Raw genomic sequence first — 19,231 nt, forward strand, 5'->3', positions numbered from 1 at the left:
TTATTCTTACAGTTCAGGAGGCTTTAAGTCCAAATTCAAAGTGCCAGGCTCTAGGGGCTGGGTGAAAGCCCCTCAACCTTGGGCTTCAGCTCTGCCTCCAGCTCCCAGCCCACTGAAGCTAGAGGCTTTTCTACACTCAGCTGCTGACTGCTGAGGCTGCTAAGCCCAAGGTTAACAAGTAAAAAGGCACAGTCCTGATGTTACCAAACCACACAGCAGGCCATTCAAGTCCATTGTAAGTCCCCAGGTGGGCACAGCTTGGCAGGCTGCTGAACAACGATATGGCTACATGCAGGGTCAAGCATGCCATAGCCTAGAGACCATTCCCCAAGCCTTCTGCTTATATACAGGAAGCAGACCACATTCCCTAAGGCGGCTAGTCAGCTGCCTGTGGTAGATCCCACCATGGAGATGATTGCCGGTCTCATCATGTGGAATACCTACCACCAGCTGCCCAGCCACTCAACCAGGCTCAGCCAAGTTGACGCACAAACATAAACACTACACCTTGGAAACTATTCTGAATTGTAAGCTTCCATCCCAAACTGTCCTAGAATGCATTTCCTACCCATGCGTGGTAGCTGGGGATCCTCACCCTTGCATGCCAGACAGAACAATAGGAACTGGTCAGATGGAAGAACTGTAGGTCACCTTGGTATCAAGGCATCAGGTACTTACTATAGTTTCTGAATCTTGAAGACAGTCTTCATTGCATAACATTTTATTTTTTCAATAAAGATGATTCAATAAACAGGAGTTCAGTAATTTAATTCTTTTGTTCAACTTACCAATAAATTCATAAAGTGGGAAAATATGAAGTTTGTTTCAATGTTCTGTTCTGAAAATACTATTGTCATACCTATATGATCCAATCTTTGCTACTGCTGATGAGAGGAGAAAATGCAGCTATTTGGAGAAATAAAAGAAAAGAATAAAAAGACCTTATTAATTTTTGGAATGCAGATACACACACACTTAGCTCTAGGCTCTAGACTAGGTCCCCCAAGCCCTCCCTGTATGGTAGCTCTCTCTGTCCCCTCAGATATAGTGTTGGTATTCTCTGTGAATGTGTTTCATCTACATTTTCTATGTGCATTTAAATGCAGAACTGTGAATCCAAAACTCATCACCAATGTATAAGCCCTGGAATTAAAATTCTTCCTCATTTTACTCTACATCACTATTAAAACCATTTCTTTAAAAAATGAGATTTAAGTTTTTATTTAATCTGCTCTAGGCTGTTTGAGAAGGAGCCCTGGTGGCTCAGTGGTTAAGTGCTTAGCTGCTATCTGAAAGGTCAGTGGTTTGAACCCACCAGCCCCTGTGGGAGAAAGATGTGGCAGTCTGCTTCAATAAAGATTTACAGCCTTGGAAACCCTGTGGGGCAGGTCTACTCTGTCCCATAGGGTCGCTAAAAACCAAACTCACTGTCATCAAGTCACTCTCAACTCATAGCAACCCCTCCTTGAGTTTCTGAGACAGTATCACTATGGAAGTAGATTGCCCAACCTTCCTTCTAGGGTCACTAAAAGTCAGCATCAACTCGACGGCAATTAATTTGGCTTGGTTTTGGGTTTAGAGTTTTTTAAAAGGGAGTATTTAGATCCATGGAACATTTTTTATGAGACCTAGCTGGACACCTCCTCTGACAGCGAGAAGCATGTGAAGAAAGCCTGTTCATGAACTAGGCTAACCACAGGTAAATCATTGTGCTGCCAGTTTATCTCATATCTTTCAATTCACAGGCAAGTTTTTCTCCCTCTGCCTTCCTCTCTTGTTCAGTGTAGTGTTGTGTTTTGGAGTTTGCACTTCATTATTTTATATCAAGGAGAATCTCCAGTCATTTTTCTCCCCTTTCTTTCTGAACTGATGTTCATCTGGTTTTCAGTTTTCCCAAAAGCACCCTCATTCTTGATGTTAAATGCAGTCTCTCTCTAAACCTAGAGCAGGTGGCTATAGCACAATTGTGCTAATTACAGTCAGGTACTAACGTGATGGTGGGTTTGGAACTGATACAGGCAGGTGGGCTGATATGGCACATCTTGCTGGCCAGGAGTCCCTTCCCTCATTTGACCTTCAGAGACTTTCTAGGACTTAAATTACCCTGGGCCTAACTGTGTGTACTTTCCTACCTCTAGAAGCTGAGGTCTCAAACGAAGGTAAAATATAGAATGTAACAGTCACAGGCACTGTATTTTAGATTTCAATAAATAGATGACTAATTTAGAAAGAAGAGTGTATCAGGGAACATGCACTGCTGGTAAGCATGATAAATTCTTCCACATATATTCCATCAAGATGATGAATCAGGAGCTATTTCACTGTGAGTTAGACCTAATGTTTGTAGTTAAGTGGTGAGGGTTCCTGTTTTCATTTTAATTTTACTCAAATTAAATTCAATTCCATAGATTAACTGACCAGTCTCCCAGTGCACATATATAAAGTTTATCATTGAGATAACTACTTTAAAAAAATATACTTTAGGGCAGCTAAAGTTGGTGCATGACTGTTTAAAAGATGCGATCATAAAAATACAGCAGTTTTTAGGGCTTCTCGTATACAAGGTAAATATGACTGAGAAATTTGCATGATTAAAATGGATTTAATTAGATGAATTTAGTTAGGCTTGATGAGGTAGAGCCATATTTAGGAAAATGGTATTTGAAACCTATGAAATCAGTCTCTTATATTTTTGTATTTGCAAAATGGAGTTTCTCAGAACATGTGGCAGGGTCTTGAAATTCACACACACACCTCACACACTCTCTCTGACATAGCACATGGGCACACAACACACCCCATCTCTCTCACACACACATTATTCATATACCACATATATGCAGTGAAATGAAGAGAGAAAGGTCCCTGCAGCTGGAGTGTGCTCAATGTTCTCTCCTTCTTCAGTTACTAATTCTGGCTGATGAAAGGCACATTTGGCAAAGAGTGTCCCTGTCTTTTTTAGTCTCACCCTATTCTTCCAAAAGCACAAAGGAATATCCTAATGGAAAGTGTTACCAATTTCAGTTTCCCATCTTGGGAGACAAAGATGATTGAGTTTCCTCCTGATTCTCTTTGCTTCCATCCTATAAAGGATAATAAAGTTGCCCATTTTCTGATCCAGAACCCAACTTGTTTTCCCAGGTTCCCTCCTACAACCAACACAAACACAGACATTTACCAGCAAAACAGAAGCTGTTGGAAAGATTTTTTGGCTGCTGAAATGGGCTCCTGTCACCAGGACATGGCAGACTTTTAGCTGTATTGTCTCCCAGCCCTGGCCCTGGTACTCCAAAGAGAGCTTTATGTAATCAGTCTTTCCTGACATGTGATGTCCTGTCATTTTCCTCCCCTTCGGCTCTGCTGCCGCCCACAAATCAATAACATTGCCTGGGAAGTTCAAGCTAGTTTCTGCAGCCATCCCAAGCTCTGTGTTTCTTAAAGGGTATGTCAGAAAATGTAAAGTTTCCTAATGATATTTCTGGCTGATGACACATGGCAGAGCTGATGGACTATTTATAATCAGTGGCACGATCGCAAGCACATTATTTTTATTTCACTTAGGGGGGAGCCCTGTCACTTGCAACCTCTCTTTGCAGACAAGTTGATGCCATCTCCACCTAAAGTAGCTAAATCCTCTTTGCAAAAGCATTTGCACTCTCCTCTTTGTGTTAAGAGCTCCCCAGTTCCAATGGAAACCTTTGTTTTGTTTTCTTTTTTTATTATTTTTTAGCTAGAGGGATAATGAGGGCACAAAATGATTTGTAGCAACTGCTTAAAATTCTGGCCATGCCTGCATGCTTCACTATAATGTCTCTAGTATGCTGCTCAGATCCTGCAGCTTCTCTCTGAGCTTGGGTGTGGCTGACATGACTGAAGCAACAGACACAGCTATTCTGTCCAGCACTTGCCCCAATTTTAGTCCTGATAATAACTTAGCTTGCAATCTTTTATTGAGCACCTATGATATTCTAGGCAACCATAGGCATTTTGTAAGCAATATATCACTTAACCCTTTCAGACCTCTCTGAGATGAGTGGTATTATGTCCAGAGCAGAGATGTAAGAAAAACATAGGAGATTAAATGACTTCTCTCCAAATTCACACAGCAGTAGACAAAGCCCCAAGACTTCAGTTTAAGTCTGTCCTAACAAATTGCACCTGCTCTTTCCTCTACCCTGTTCTGCCTCTTCCTGATCATGGGCACACTTGTGTGTGTCTGGCATGGATGTGCATGCAGATGCTTTTATTTACACATTCCAGGCTCACGAAGCTCCTAGGAGTTTTGAGGCAGGTTAGAGTGACAGATGGAAGAATTGGACAACTCTCACCGGGTGAGAGTTTATATATATATCTAGATATAGATATAGATATAGATATAGATATATTCTTACTGATGATCTTGTTATCCAATGTTTCACATTTACCACAATAGTAAAAAATCTACTATTTTGCACATTAATTATGTACATCTGGCAGTAATGAACAAGAAAGTATGAGATGAGAGTAAGGCTGGCCATGATGGTTAAGGTTATATGTCACTTTGGCTGGGCCGTGATTCTCATGGTTTGGCAATTATGTGACGATGTAATTTGGCAGTTATGTAATGAAATGATTGGCAGCTATGTAATGATTTAGTCATTCTCCATTTTGTGAGCTGATGTGGTCATCCTCCATTTTCACATAACACAGATTTTCACATAATGCCCTGGTCTTTGGAACCTAACCATGTCAATAAGTGAGGAGTGGGTGTATGCTGGAAGAGTTTTGACTCTGCAATGGAAAGTGTTGCCTCTTGAAAAGATACTGAGTTGTTTTTGTTTTGTTTTGTTTTTTCCTTTCTCTCTCTCTTTTAATATGTTTCCACAGGACAGAGTTTAGGGTATGGATTTGTTAACTATATTGATCCAAAGGATGCAGAGAAAGCCATCAACACTTTAAATGGACTCAGACTCCAGACCAAAACCATAAAGGTAAGAAGTGATGTGCTGGCTCCTGATTTGGGAGGCAAGGGTTAAATTTTATCCCTTTGATATAATAAATCCAGACTATGTGAGAGATAAGGAGCTCTGGTAGTGTAGTGGGTAAGGCATTTGGTTGCTAACCACAAGGTCAGTGGTTCAAACCCACTGCTACTCTGCAGGAGGAAAATAAGGCAATCTATTTCTGTAAAGATTTACAGCCTTGGAAACCCAGTGGGAGTCACTGTGAGTCAGAATCGACTCAATGGCAGTATTTTGTTTTGTTTTATATGAGAGTCAGTCAAAGAACATTTACTTGTACTATGTGGAGGACACAGACCATTACAGAAGAGTGAGATAATAGCTAGATTGGAGGAAAGGATGAAGAGCTGTGGGATCTCCAATCCAGAGGGAAGATGGATGTCAGGGATGACTACCCCACCAAGAGGATCTTTGAGCTTCAATTTGCAAAGACAACCATAGTAAGCCGAGGGGAGAAGCTGAAGCAGGGAAGCCACTCCAGGCAAAAAGAACAGCATATGCAAAGCTCGGAAAATGTAAGAAGGCATGACAAGTCAGGGTCAGCATATAAAACCACATGGCCTGATTTTGTATGGGAAGGTAATAAAAAGATGAGGATGGAGAAGTGGACAGGGTCCATGTCAGAAGGTGTGTGCTGGGCTTGTAAGCTGGGCCTTTATTTAAGGATGGATAGGACCCTCCTAACCAAGACTCTTAAAGGAAAAATCAGTTCTAGATAAAGGCACTAGTGTAATACAGATGGGTACTATAAAATTGATGGGATCATAGTAAAAGAAAAACAGAAAAAGTAACATTCCAGCAATCTGAAAATAACCAGCCTGATAGATAATATCTCAGGAGGGTTTGTTTTTAAGTTGAAAAAGAAAAACAGTTACCCAGCACCTGCTCCTCCAGACAGAGATTTCTGAGGCTGGATTGTCACTCTCAGTTCAGACTTCATGTACTGGAGATCCTTCAGGAGGTGGTGCTGTTTGCTTCCAGGGCCCCCTTGGGCAGCCTGTGGTGTTTTCCTGGATGAAGCCTGCCTTCTCCTCAGCCTTCTTCTCCTTCTTTCCCCACCTCCAGGCAGCGTCCTGTTTGAGGGCAGCTGCCAGCCGATTAATGAGTCCCATCCTTCATAGCCTATTAAACCACAGGGAAGTGTCTCCTGGGCGCTCTTATCCTCACGACAGCAGGTCTGACGCAAAGTAGGACAAAAGAGAAACCTCTCCCAGAATGGAAATCTATAGATGGCACCAGCTCTCGCATCTGAAAACACAAAACTGGAACTTTTAGTCCAATGAGCTACTTTTTCCAATATCCAGACTAACAGAGGAGATCACTGATAGAAGATAATCTTAGTGGGCACATGATCAAACAAAACCAAAACAAAACCTTTTTCTTTTTGAAATAAATTATGTGATTTTCTTTCTCCTTTCTTTCTTTCTTTTTAAAAGCATCTTTACTTTTGTGACTGAATTTACCTTATTTCTGAAGATTGCTTTCCCTGATTTCACACCAATCCATGGTACACAAAAACCCCAAAATGTGCCTAATACGGGCTGCCTTCCTTGGCTTAGAATCAATTTCTGTGTGTTCTCTAAGGGGGAAATAATCAAGAGTTGTTTAATTATGGGGTAGACCTCTGAGAGGGAGGAGGATTCATTTATTTCAAAGGAAAGCCATACCTATTCTCCTGCTTTAAGTAAAGATTAGATGCTCGTATCGCCTGATTCTTTCCTGGAACCACACCATGTTGAGAGCTGTATTTGTGGGTTTGATTGATTTTCTGTGCAATCCAGTTCAGCGTTAGAATATCAGACAGTTACTCTTCCCTTGACCTTGAAATAAGCAAGGTACATTTCTTTTTTCTGCAGTTTCCGTGAAACCCAAACTCTTCCCCAACGGTTTAGGATCAAATCATCAGCCATCCATTCTGTGGTTGTTATTTTAAGGATTCCATGAGTCCCTTGGGGTTTTCCCAAAGACTGAGTGGACTCAGCTTCTCTGGTCTCGTAACACATCCCCTGGCCCATCATCCCATCAGAAGCAGTGCTTTGTCTCAGAGACAAGGAACATTGATTATTTTCTTTCTAGGAAGAGCCACTCTGCTTCCTTCCCTTATCTATCTTCCTTTCCCCACCCCCTCACCCATCGTACATCAAAATTTTGCCAACACATTTGCACCCAGCAGTATCGTGGACTTCTGAGGCACCGTAGGAATCAAAATGCATGATGCCGCGGCTGAATCAATAATTTCCATTCTCTACTACGAATGAAAATTTAATGTGCAAACCTAGGGATTTCAGGCCTTTCATTAAAGCAGTTTATTTGCCATACTAAAAATTAAGTTTGAGTGATAGGTCCCTTTATTAACTTTTCTTCCCTTTCCTAAAGGGACACAGTGTTTAAGGTAAAAGTCATATTAAAAGGGGGGAAAAAGCAAACCCTTTTTGTCTGCTGTTAATAGTCTCATCATTTATTAATTTCCTAAAATTGCTTTTTTGCCTTTCAAGCCACTGTTTACTTCTTAGCTTCAGTTTGCTTTGATAAGTGTCATGAGATTTGTCTCTGCTCTGACTCCCGTAAAGGAATAGATAATGTGCCTATCTGGAAAAACCAAGTATCTTCTTTGGAAGCATGCCTTACAAAGATTTTCTCGGAACCATCTAGTACATATTTCCAAAGTTCAGTTCAGTTTGCACCTTCTTCCTACATTTCTGAAGCATTTCTGAAGTGCTACATATGCAAAGGAGCCCTGGTGGCACAATGGTAAATGCACTCAGCTGCTAATTGAAAGGTCTATGGTTTGAATCCACCAGCTGCTCCACAGGAGAAAGATGTGTCTGTCAGCTTCTATAAAGATCACAGTCTTACAAACACTATCAGGCAGTTCTACTCTGTCCTGTATGAATCAGAATTGACTTGATGGCAAAGAGTTTGTTTTTTGGGGTACATCCAAGACACATTACTTTAAACATAATGGACAAAATAAGTGCTAGCATACCAGGAGTTAATTCCTAAAATGTGGAGATTAATGTTCAATGGCTAGATTCAGGTGTGGTTATGGAAAGCTTGAGGTTATGGCAAAGACTATAGTGAGCTGGAGAGAGCAGTGAAGGGGGCAGTTACCACTGATTTGTTTAAAACCTGATTGTTGCCAGGTCCTTCAATTTTTCAAGGCAAAAAGAAATCTAGATTAAAAAAAAAAAAAAGCCAAATCTCCCAATTTTTAAAGGTTGGCAACCAGTTCAAAAAATTCTAACGCATTATGTAGGCAAGCCAAACAAAACTTTAATAGGTGACTAGTGGGCAGGCAGTTTGGAGCCTCTGAACTCAAATTTAAATGTGCTCACTGAAGGGCTGGATGCTAAAGAACAGTGCCTGTTCATAGAAGGCACCCCCGAATGATGAATGATGGTTCCCTGTCAACCAATGTCTGTTTTCACCTTTGTTACGGGAAATGTAATGTGACTGTGTGTGAATATTGAGCACATGTGAAGGGCAAAGCCAGACCTCTGTCCTCAAGGCGGGTACAGTCTAGGTACAGCCTAGCTCTCTCAGTACCTAAGCAGAGAGGGATCCTGATGCTAATAGTTAAGTCCGTGGGTAGTGACTGCAAAGGAAGTGTTCTTTAGATTATAACTTCTTTAGTGGGGCATGGCAGTACATGTTCCCAACTCTCGTCTTCAAGATTAGGCACAGAGAGATGAAGTGACTTATCCAAAGCCACACAGTTATTCAGCACTTGAGCTACAGTTAGCCTGCAGAGGCCTGTGACAGATCTTCCAGAAGAGGAGCTGCTCAGTGTGTGTGCATGGGCTTCAAAGGAAATAATAATAATAGTAATGCCCCTGCATATGGAATGTTTATTCTGTGTTCAGAGTATTGTAAATGCTTTACATTCTTGATATTATTTAATCCTTGAACCATCGCTGGAGCTAACTCTAATTCTTCAAGTAGCTCTGTAGGTACGTGCTATTATCTCTTTTATACAAATGAGAAAACTGAGTCTCAAAAAGGTTAAGAATTTGCCCAGGATCACGCAGTACGTGAGATTTTAGAGTAAGAAAAGACATTTTAAAAATAGATCTCTGGCAGTAGGTCATAAGTGTTTGGATGTCACACTGCCTATTGGCTGAGGCACATGCATTCTGTGAGGGTGTGTAGGTGTATATTTGGCTCTGTACTCAAGCGTGCATGCACACACACACACGAGTTACAGTCCTTGGAATGAAATTTTTAAAAAGCCAACAAACTAATTGTATGGCCCTTCCATGTTCTTCAGTAAACTGGCTTGTGGTTCAGGGCTTCTGCCATCAACCAGGGACACATCTTGCTTCTCATTGTTTCTTTCCAGCAACAGATTTCTCAGACCTCTGATTTCCTGGCTCTATCCTGGGTCCTGGGATTGAGATGAATCAGAGATGGCAACGTCCTGGAGATTCTCTTTCCCATGTAATCAGAGTTGGGTGGAGTATTGACTCTGGGCTTACATTCTTGGGCCTGCCACAGCAGACCTCCTTACTTGGGAAACTGGGTCATTTCTTGGTGTTTCAACTCTAAGCCCAGTAGGTATGATTTGTCCCATTTAGGGCTTCAGGGTACTATTGTGTTTTGTTTTGTTTTCTGATTGTCTCCCACAGAGATCACTTTCAACTCTGCGAAGCTTTGGATGAAATGGCTGTGGATTCGGGGAAGTGATTCCTGGTGTTCCTTGACCCAATACCTGATGCTGTACAGTCTTGAGCCTCTCCGTGGGCTCTAATAGAGCAGCCTCTATTACACTCTAATAGGTTTACACTGCCTAGGAGCTCTGGTAGCGTAGTGCCTAAGGCACTTGACTGCTAACCACAAGGCTGGCGGTTCAAACCCATCAGCCACTCCTCGGAAGGAAGATTGGGCAATCTACTTCTGTAGTGATACTGCCTCGGAAACCCAAGGAGGGGTCGCTATGAGTCAGGTCTGACTCAACAGCACATAACAACAACAAGTTTACACTGTAGTTTCAGTCTCTTGCTAAGGAGAACTCAGTAGAATCCAGTTGCATTTTGTCCAGTTGCATTAATTGTTGTTGTTGTTGTTATGTGCCGTCGAGTCATCTCCGACTCACAGAGACCTTACATACAACAGAATGAAACACTGCCCGGTCCTGCACCAGCCTCACAATCCCTACTATACCTGAGCCTATCATTGCAGCAATCCATCTTGTTGAGGGCCTTCACCTCTTTTGTTGACCCTCCACTTAACCAAGCATGACATCCTTCTCCAGAGAATGGTCCCTTCTGACAACATGACCAAAGTAGGTGAGATGAAGTCTGGCCATTCTTACTTCCAAGGAGCATTCCAGCTGTACTTCTTCTAGGACAGATTTGTTAGTTCTTTTTAGTTGCATTAATTAGAAACAAAGAAAATCGAATGATTATTTAGTACCTTCAAAAGAGGAATATGTCTACCAAAAGTGTGGAGTAATGTTCAAGTTACACTGAGAACCTTCAATAGAAGTGACCTAAAATGGAATTTGAGGGTGTGGCCCCACTCTCACCAAGCCTTTCAGATTTTAAGCTAAATTTGAAAAGCAGGATTAGAGAAGTGTTCACTGCTCTGCCTCCTGAAGCCCCTGTCCAATGGGAGGCACGGACAGGCATAGGACCAGCACTAAATGCAGTGAGATGGGGGCAGTCACAGGGTTGGAGGAGTTCCTATTAGACGTTGGGGGAAAATAGGGAGCAGTGGAAAGTTTGAGAGGGGCAGGGGTCTGGTCATAGTTAAGCTACAAAAAGGTTTATCTGACAATGGTATGCCACTTGGGGGTTTTGGCAAATGAAACTAGCAGTTTGCAGGCTGCTGTGGTAGGTTTTTCATCAGCCTTGATATTGGTGTTCAGTCTATTCAGTCTATTAGCTTTTTTGCTCATTTGAAAAACAAGACATGCTTATTTAAAGATAATTTTAAAAATGCAGAATCATATCATGAAAGCAATTTCAACCATTTCCAACCCAATACAGCTAAAATTTTTGTTTCCTTCCTTTTCTTATTGCATTACATATGTACAAATGATTTTGTGTCTTGTGTTTTCCTAATAATTGCATTAAGCTATTACTCAAATTATTAAAAATAGGACTTTAAGTAAGACATTTTCAGAGCATAGCTTTCATGCAAACCAGGGGTGTGAGTGATTTCAGGACTAGGTCTGGGATGAAGGGGCAAAAGGGCTGCTTCTGCCACACTGAGTGAACCTAAGAGGGTTGGCACTCAGTCACCAGATGCGGTGAGGAATAAGAAAGAGCTTTATCATGAGGCAGCAGCAGAGATCCAGGGGGAGCAGGTCTAGAGAAGGGGAAGGTATGTGAGTGAAAGCTTTTCAGGAGGAAAAACCTCTCTCTCTGGGAAGGAAGAAAACCACCTTTATTCCAGCCTCTCCATGCTGACATACTGCTTAGCCATTTCTCCATTTTCTCTTTATACTTCTATTAGCACTAACGGTGCCTCCAGGGATCTTTCCACACTTGAGTTTTGCGGGTTCCAGTTTGCCCCTCCCACTTCTTTCTCTTGCCAGGGGTCATCAGGGAGCCCAGCCTCCCTCCCTCCCTTCCTTCCTCCCTCCTACAATCCACCTGCCTTGCTAAAGGCCTCCATTCCGCTGAGGCATCTTTTCTTTGCACTTGGCATAAGCAATTATTTCTCCTATCACTGCCCTTAATGCTTCCCGGAGAGTTAGCAGATCATTTTTTGCTGACGGATATCACCCCACCCAGAAATGATGGACTGCCTCCTTCAGTCTTGTTAATAATAAAAAGGCATTTTCTCTCCTCCCCTTTTTACAGCTATAGTCAGAGCCCAGTGCGGGTATGCTTCTCTGCCAAGGTCAGTGGGGGCAGCTGCATCACTGAATCCCCAAGGAGCCAAAAGAGGGCACGTGGCAACATCAGCGGAAACTGGAGACCTGATTACCCTAGTTGTACCAGGCTGCCCTCTCTTGTGGGGCATTTTATTTGACTGCTGTGCTTAACCTCCTTTGTGTGAATAATTTCAGATATAGGGAGAGATGTTTGAGAGATAGAAATACAGTTCTCCCACTTTCTTAGCCCAACCAAGTTGCTATAAGCCCAGTGTCTTACAGGTCATTCATTCATAGTGTCCTGGGTCTGGGTTACAAAAGAAAATAAGACACATACAGGTAGGGGGGGTACTTCTTTGGTTTTCAGAAGTGCATGGAGTGAGATCTGGGGACTTTAGTGGTCTTATAAGTACAAAAGAAGCCAGCAGTGTGATGTGAGCTGTTTAAAGAAAATCAGCACACGTTTGGCTACTTTAGGAGAATTATGGATTCCAGATTACAGGAAATAGTGGTCCCTTCTAGTCTTCTCTGGTCAGCTCATTCCTGGTGTCTTGTGTCCCATTCACAGCCCCACTTTTTTAATGAGACTTGACACTAAAAGTTGTCCAAAGGCAAATGACCAAGATGACTAAAAGGGCACTGCACCCAGTTCAGCCCACAATGGTTGCTGTTCCATTTTCTAGGAAAGAAACTTCTGCAATGACTCTAAGGCATTTTAGTTCAGTCCTTTATTTTAAGCATCTGAGAAGAGAATCCATGAATCCATCAGAGTAGAACATTTGCCTTGGGTGGTAGTGAGTCCCTTATCATCAGAGTCATTCAAATGGCATCATTAGTGATGAGGTAGAAGGGATTCCTGTACTAGACTGGAGTCTGACTAAAAGACTCTAAAGGGCTTTTCTGGCTGTTAGATGCTGTAACTTTGGGTTTCTGGGCCTATAGCTACTCTGTCCAGTCCAGTAGACACTAGTCACATATGGTTAGTTACATTTAAATTAAAATTAAATAAGATTAAGAGTTCAATTTTTTGTCATACTAGGCATATCTCCAGTACTCAGTTGCCACATGTAGCTACTGGCTACCATATTGGACAGTGAAGATATAGAACATTTTCATGATCCCAGAAAGTTCTGTGGGTCAGCACTAGTGCAGAATATTACTGGCCTTGAAGATTAAAGAATCATTGCGTAGTGCCTAAGGCATTTGACTGCTAACCAGAAGTCTGGTGGTTCAAACCCACCAGCCACTCCTCAGAAGGAAAGTTGGGCAATCTACTTCCATAGTGATACCACCTTGGAAACCCAAGGAGGGGTCACTGTGAGTGGGATCCAACTCCATGGCAGTGAGTTTGGTTTTGGCTTGGTCTCCATAGTGAACATGCTGCTTCAGGGTAGGGCAGTGGCTGGTCAGAGTTCATAAAGCACCCCCTCCCCTTCCCTTCCCAGCTTTTTTCCATTCAAAGGAGCTCTGAGATAAGATGCAAAGTCCTAGCTCTGTCATAAACTACTGGGATGACCTTGGGCAACTTTCTTTACTTCTCTGTACTTATTTCTTCATCTGCAGATTGGTCCCTTCCAGCTCTAACAGTCTAACCAATAAAATACTATAATGTGATCTTTCCAGCTTGGTAACTTTCCAAAGCAAATAGCAGTTTGTGCCAAGCACACGGCTTTTATTTCACTGTCCAGGTCAGCATGGTATAGTGGAAAGATCCCAGAACATGTAGTCATCTCTAGGTTTATCTCTTAGTTAGGCTAACTGGGTGACCTTGGACCAGTACTTGACATCACAGAGCCTGAGTCTGTCAGCTGGAAAATGGAACTAATTATCCCTTGCAGGTAATTATGGTATATAATGGATACTACTCACCATGATTTTGGTGATAATGTCACCCTTAAAGTGAAAATTACATGAAGAGAGGGGAAAGACTGATGACCTTTTTCCATCCAATTGTTTCAAGGATGGATAAGAGAGTAAAGAATGAATCTGAGCCTTACTAAGATCCAGGCAACACATACAAAGGGCTTTGTATACTGGAAAGTGTTACACAGCTTCCAGGTGCCACAGTAATCTTAGGATCAGAGGTTGTAGTTCAGTGAGAAGACTGAGACCAGATCTTCCACTAAGTAGGCCATAGAAGAGTTAGCACCTCTACCCTTTCTACAAGCCACTGGTCAGACAGCAAGATTCTCATACTAAGCCCCTTTGATAATTGGATGGATAGACTTTTTAAAAGAAGTTATTAAATACATGAACCCATCTCCACACCATTTAATTTTTTTAAAAAAATATTTATCTAGCCTACTGTGTGCCAGATACTCTTATGATGTTCTTAGATATTCAACCCCATGATTCTCTCTAGCTCCTTCTCTGCATCAAAGTCAGATCTTAGGAGTTCAAATCTATTGCATACACTACATTATAAATTTCATTGCAATTCAGAGAGCATTTACTGAGCTCCTGCCCTACATAAGGCTTTGAAGCTGGATGCCACAGAGGGGAGAATACAGGAGGAGCCTGCTGAGACCACCAAAATGCTCAGACTAATAGGGCAGGTGAGTTCTCATAGATGGCTTTGATGGGAAGCAGGACATGATAGCTGCAGCCATTAAAGTGTTTGTCATCTGTAGAACCTGAGGAGATAGCAGTCATTTTAAGCAGCATTCAGACCAGGACTTGAAGAATGGCCAGGAGTTTACTTTGCTGGGATGGTAAGCAAACAGCAAGAATAAAGACATGGAAAGTAGAGCCCTTCAGCACGTATTCAGAAAACTGTGGCCATGTTTCTGCTTGAAATGAAGCATAGGGTGCATGAAGGAATTAGTAGGAGACAAGAGGATGGATCACATCCCAGAGGACCTTGAATGCTCAGGTCAGGGGTTTGGACTTCCATCAGAAGGCTTTGGAGAGCCAGTTAAGGTTTCTGACAGGGAAGTGACATGATCAGCACTCATTAGAAATGTCACTATGAGGTTTTGCCCCTGATAAAAGAATATCGTGTATCAAGTGACAGGTGGGGGAAGTATGAGGATGAGACTTTCAGGCCTCTCACCAGGCCCATAGCAGTGGGCACCTGTCCTGTCTGTGGCTGGGGCTGCAGCCACAAGCACAGGGAGAAAGACGATCCTCAGAATCAAAGCTGTTGTTTCCAGAAGCCAACTGGCTTCTTTCTTCTCTCCCTGCTCCTGGAAGTGGGACCAGAAGTCCTTAAGAGGGTTTTTCTTCCTAGAAGGCCCTGGCAGCACCAAAATCTATTCTCTGCTGCCATTCTTCTGGTCTCTTTGGAATAAATGTCCCCCAGGGCCCCGTCTGCTCTGGGAAGTTTGTGTTCACTGAGAGAGCAGAGTGTTACAACAGATTGGGGAAAATCTGCAGCCTGATATTCTAGCATGATCGGGGGGTGTCTGTCTCCTCTGCTAGACTAGTAGTCCTATATGTCAGGGACTGTGTTTTTTTTTTTTTTTCATCTCTGCACCCCCAGTGTCTAGCAAAAGGCTCTATTATATAATAATTAAATCAAACCCATGGTTTATTGAGCACTTACTGTGCCTAGCATTGTGCCCAGGCATCTTACATGCATTAGTTTATTTAACCCTCACACCCATGGCTCTGTTACAAAGCTCCTAAACTATATATGTCTTATGCAAGTGATGAAGGTCACTTCACCACTTACCCTGAGGTCACAACATCAAGTAAATGGTCAGGATTCGAACCCACATCTCTCCAACCCCAAAGCCTGTGCTCTTAACTTCTGCCTCTTCCATTCCAGAGTAGTTGTTCAATGTCAGTAGCATAAATGAGAACTTCCTTGGAGTAACCTGTCTCTACACAATTATCTGATATTCTAACTACCACATATCAGTGAGACCCACAGGATAAGGAGTAGGGAGGATAGGAAGGATGTTCCTGGTGAGTGAAGCCAGAGGAGAAATAAGAGAAGGATGGAAGCTACAGAGAAGTCATATTTGAACTCAGTAGAAGGAAGAATTTTCCCAAACAATGGTGCAGGATGTCTCTTAAGGTAGTGAGTGAGCTTCTTGTCCTTGGAAGTGTATAAAGTGAATGGCAAACTGTCATGAATCCTGCCCTGAATTTCTGAGACCACTTCTAGCACCAATTTTCTGTGAATCAGATTTCAAGAGTAGCATTTCCTGCTGGTATCAACAGTGTCACCTTTATCTCCACTTGCCATGAACCTGATTATAGAGATTAGCAGCTTGGTAAATAGAATACCTTGCTCATAAAAACATCTGTTCAGTGATTTATTGGGATTGGAAGGGGCCAAAAAATGAAATGTAGAAAAATATTTTTTACACCCAAGTTCTAAACCAAATGAGAGGTAAGACAAAAGAGAAAAGCAGAAGGAATCCACAGGTCACCTTTATTACTGATTAAGGCCTGGGTTGATTACCACCCACTGATGGCCACAATGGACTTCCTAACACTGGACCCCACACTTAGACAAACTGACACACCTTGTCACAGAAGCTTTGAACCCCACAGGACTCCCCATATGAGAGCAGAGCCCACCCATAGAACTTAGGGCCAAGATCTGAACAGTGCTCCCTGTGGGCACCAAGCTCCCAGAAAGGAGGAGGCAGCTTCTGAGCCTCACATGCTCAGTTCCTCTGCTGAACCCTTAATTGGGAGCAGTCACTCCATCTTCCCTGGAGAAGAGTAGAAAGAGGCCTAGAGTATTACTCCTGGGACTCCCTCCACATGGAAGTTAATGCCAGGAGTGAGAAGAGAATCCCTTATTGGGGGATTCCTTTGTTTGCTCACCTCCTTCATCGGGCTGTTGTATCCTTGAGAGAGAGACACCTCTAGCACCCACCACAGGGCCTAACACAGAGTAGGTGTTCATAGGTGTTCATGAGGGAAGAAGTGAACAAATTCTCGTCTTCTAATGCCAGTGTTTCCCTAAAAGAGCACCTTGGAAGCTCACTAGGGTCGCTATGAGTGAGAATCAACTCAATGGTAGTGACTTTGGTTTTGAGTTTAAATTCCAAGTATATGCTGGGCATATTTTCTATGTTATCTCAATTCTTTAAAATAACTCATTCAAGGATAATTGTCCCTCTTTTTACCAGTAAAGAACTTGGTGCCTATGGAGATCAACTCCCAAGGTCGCACAGCTAGTGAGTACTGGAGCTGAGTGATCAGCAGGGAAATGCTTTTGTTAGACTACCTTTTGCAGGGGTTGTCAAGGGGCTGCGAGCCAGCAGGAGGAAGAGGGACGGTAAACCTTCTGTCAAGATCGTCCACAGAGTTGGCCATTCATGGTCACCACCTTTGGACCACCTTTACCCAGTAGGAGAGGGGTGGGCTCCCTGCTGTTGGCTTTTTCTGAACTCTAGGATGAAATGAGTGCTGACCTAGAAATGCCAGTGTTGTCTTTAGAGATTGTGGATGAATGAAGTGAGCAGGATCCTGACGTCTGAGGCAGTGGGGTGGGGGTGATTCTCTAGGGTGCATGTCCAGTATTCGAAGCCCCAAACTCTAGGCCACTGGCTCAGTGGGATTAACACTCCAGCAATGCCTAACCTTCCTCAGGGGCTGAAAGCCACAGATTTTTTTCTTTTTTTTTTTGGAAACGTTTCAGCTGAACAGAGACCCTTACCCTGGTGGTCACTCAGAATTTAATAAATGTATGAGGAAACTAGAACTAACAAATCTGTCCCAGTAGAACTGCAGCAGGAATGCTGCTTGGAAATGAGAATGGCCAGACTTCATCTCACCTACTTTGATCTTGTCAGAAGGGACCATTCCCTGGAGACTGATATCATGCTTAGTAAAGTGGAGGGTTGACGAAAGAGGGGAAGGCCCTCAAGGAGATGGATTGACAAAGTGGCTGCAACAATGGGCTCAGGTATAGCAAGGATAGTGAGGCTGGCATAGGACTGGGCAGTGTTTCGTTCTGTTGTGCATAGGGTCACTGTGAGTCAGAAGAGACTCACCGGCATCTAACAACAACAAATGAGGAAACCTAAAAAGTTTAGATACTGGGATGAGCATATGGAAATCGAATGCACAAAATTCTTTATCCTGTCCTTTTTGCCCTCCATTTGGTTCTTACTTCTTCTTTAGGTTTTCTGGACAAAGAACAAGAGAACTAAGAGATTTACAGCTCCAAATAGAGGAGAAACGCCAAGCAAGAGTTAGACTTGGCAGAGAATGATGGGGGTGCTGTTCTTTGGGATTCGTCACTACTCTGTGACAGGGGTCTGTCTCCGGTCTGTCACAGTAATTCTCCCTGGCTAGATTCTGCCTCTGTCAGAATAATCATTTAGGAAAGTGGTTCTGGTGACAATGGTGTCATCGACTTTCTAGTGCTTGCTCTTCTTTTTTTTTTTTTTCTAGGAGCTCTGGTGGCATAGTACCTAAAGCACTTGACTGCTAACCAGAAGGCTGGCAGTTCAAACCCATCAGCCATTCCTCAGAAGGAAGGTTGGGCAATCTTCTTCCATAGTGATACTGCCTCAGAAACCCAAGAAAGGGTCGCTATGAGTTGGGTCAGACTCGACGGCACATAACAACAACAACAACAGCTTTTTCTTAGCAGGGTCTACTCCCAACCTGCTCCCCTCTGTATCCCAGCTCTGACTGCCACAAACTAATGGTAATCAATAATGATAACCATTATTATCCATTATGGATTTACTGTGTGCAGGGCACTGTGTCAGAACACAGTTACCTGATATTCATACTAGTAATATCAGTGAAACCACAGGATGAAGGGCAGGGAGGACAGGAAGGATGCTTCTGGTGTGCTAAGCTCTTGACCTTCATCACCTCATTTGTTCTTACAACAAAGAAAAAAAAAAGAAACAAAGAAATAGCCAGTTGCCCTTGAGTCAATTCCGACTCTACAGAGTTTTCAAGGCTGTGACTTTTCAGAAGCAAATCACCAGGCCTTTCTTCCAAGGTGCCTCTGGGTGAGTTCAAACTGCCAACCTTTTGGTTGCTCATTGAGAGTTTAACTGTTAGCACTACCCACAGAGCAAAGCTATTATCAGCCACCATTTCCTGACCCTATCACACACCCTCACACCACCTGCCTCAACACCAGTCTCAGCTCAGCTATGTCTCCTTCATGCCCCTTTTAATCCCTGATTAGTTATTTCTTTTCTATGTTCCAGTTGTACCTATACATAGCCCTGGTAATGCACATATCTTGTGGCATTGTGACAAATGGTCTGTGTGTTTCCTCATTCTTTGTTCCATTCAACTTCTGTCCACTGAATACTTCCTTTGTGTTGTCTTCCCCCCGCCCCCAATGGACTTGGAGATCCTTTAGGGCAAGAGACCATGACTTATTCTTACTATATCGCCAGTATCCAACACTGTACCTGGCTCATAGTGGGTCCTCAGGAAATGTTCACTGAGAGAAGGTCTCTAAATGATGTCTGTT

At 42.8% G+C, this 19,231-nt stretch overlaps 1 protein-coding gene across 1 annotated transcript in view; it reads left to right on the top strand.

Annotated features, from left to right (window-relative positions):
* The window catches only part of ELAVL4 (ELAV like RNA binding protein 4), a 103,077-nt gene that overhangs the window by 72,645 nt on the left and 11,201 nt on the right, over nt 1-19,231 (top strand). Inside the window, exon 3 of the mRNA XM_007945868.2 lies at nt 4,867-4,970. Within this exon, the coding sequence (XP_007944059.2) occupies nt 4,867-4,970 (104 nt within the window). The remainder of the gene's footprint in view (nt 1-4,866; nt 4,971-19,231) is intronic.

The sequence above is a fragment of the Orycteropus afer genome, unplaced genomic scaffold (genome assembly GCF_000298275.1).
Source record: "Orycteropus afer afer isolate SDZICR_OR568_19922 unplaced genomic scaffold, OryAfe1.0 scaffold00145, whole genome shotgun sequence".
Lineage (NCBI taxonomy): Eukaryota > Metazoa > Chordata > Mammalia > Tubulidentata > Orycteropodidae > Orycteropus > Orycteropus afer.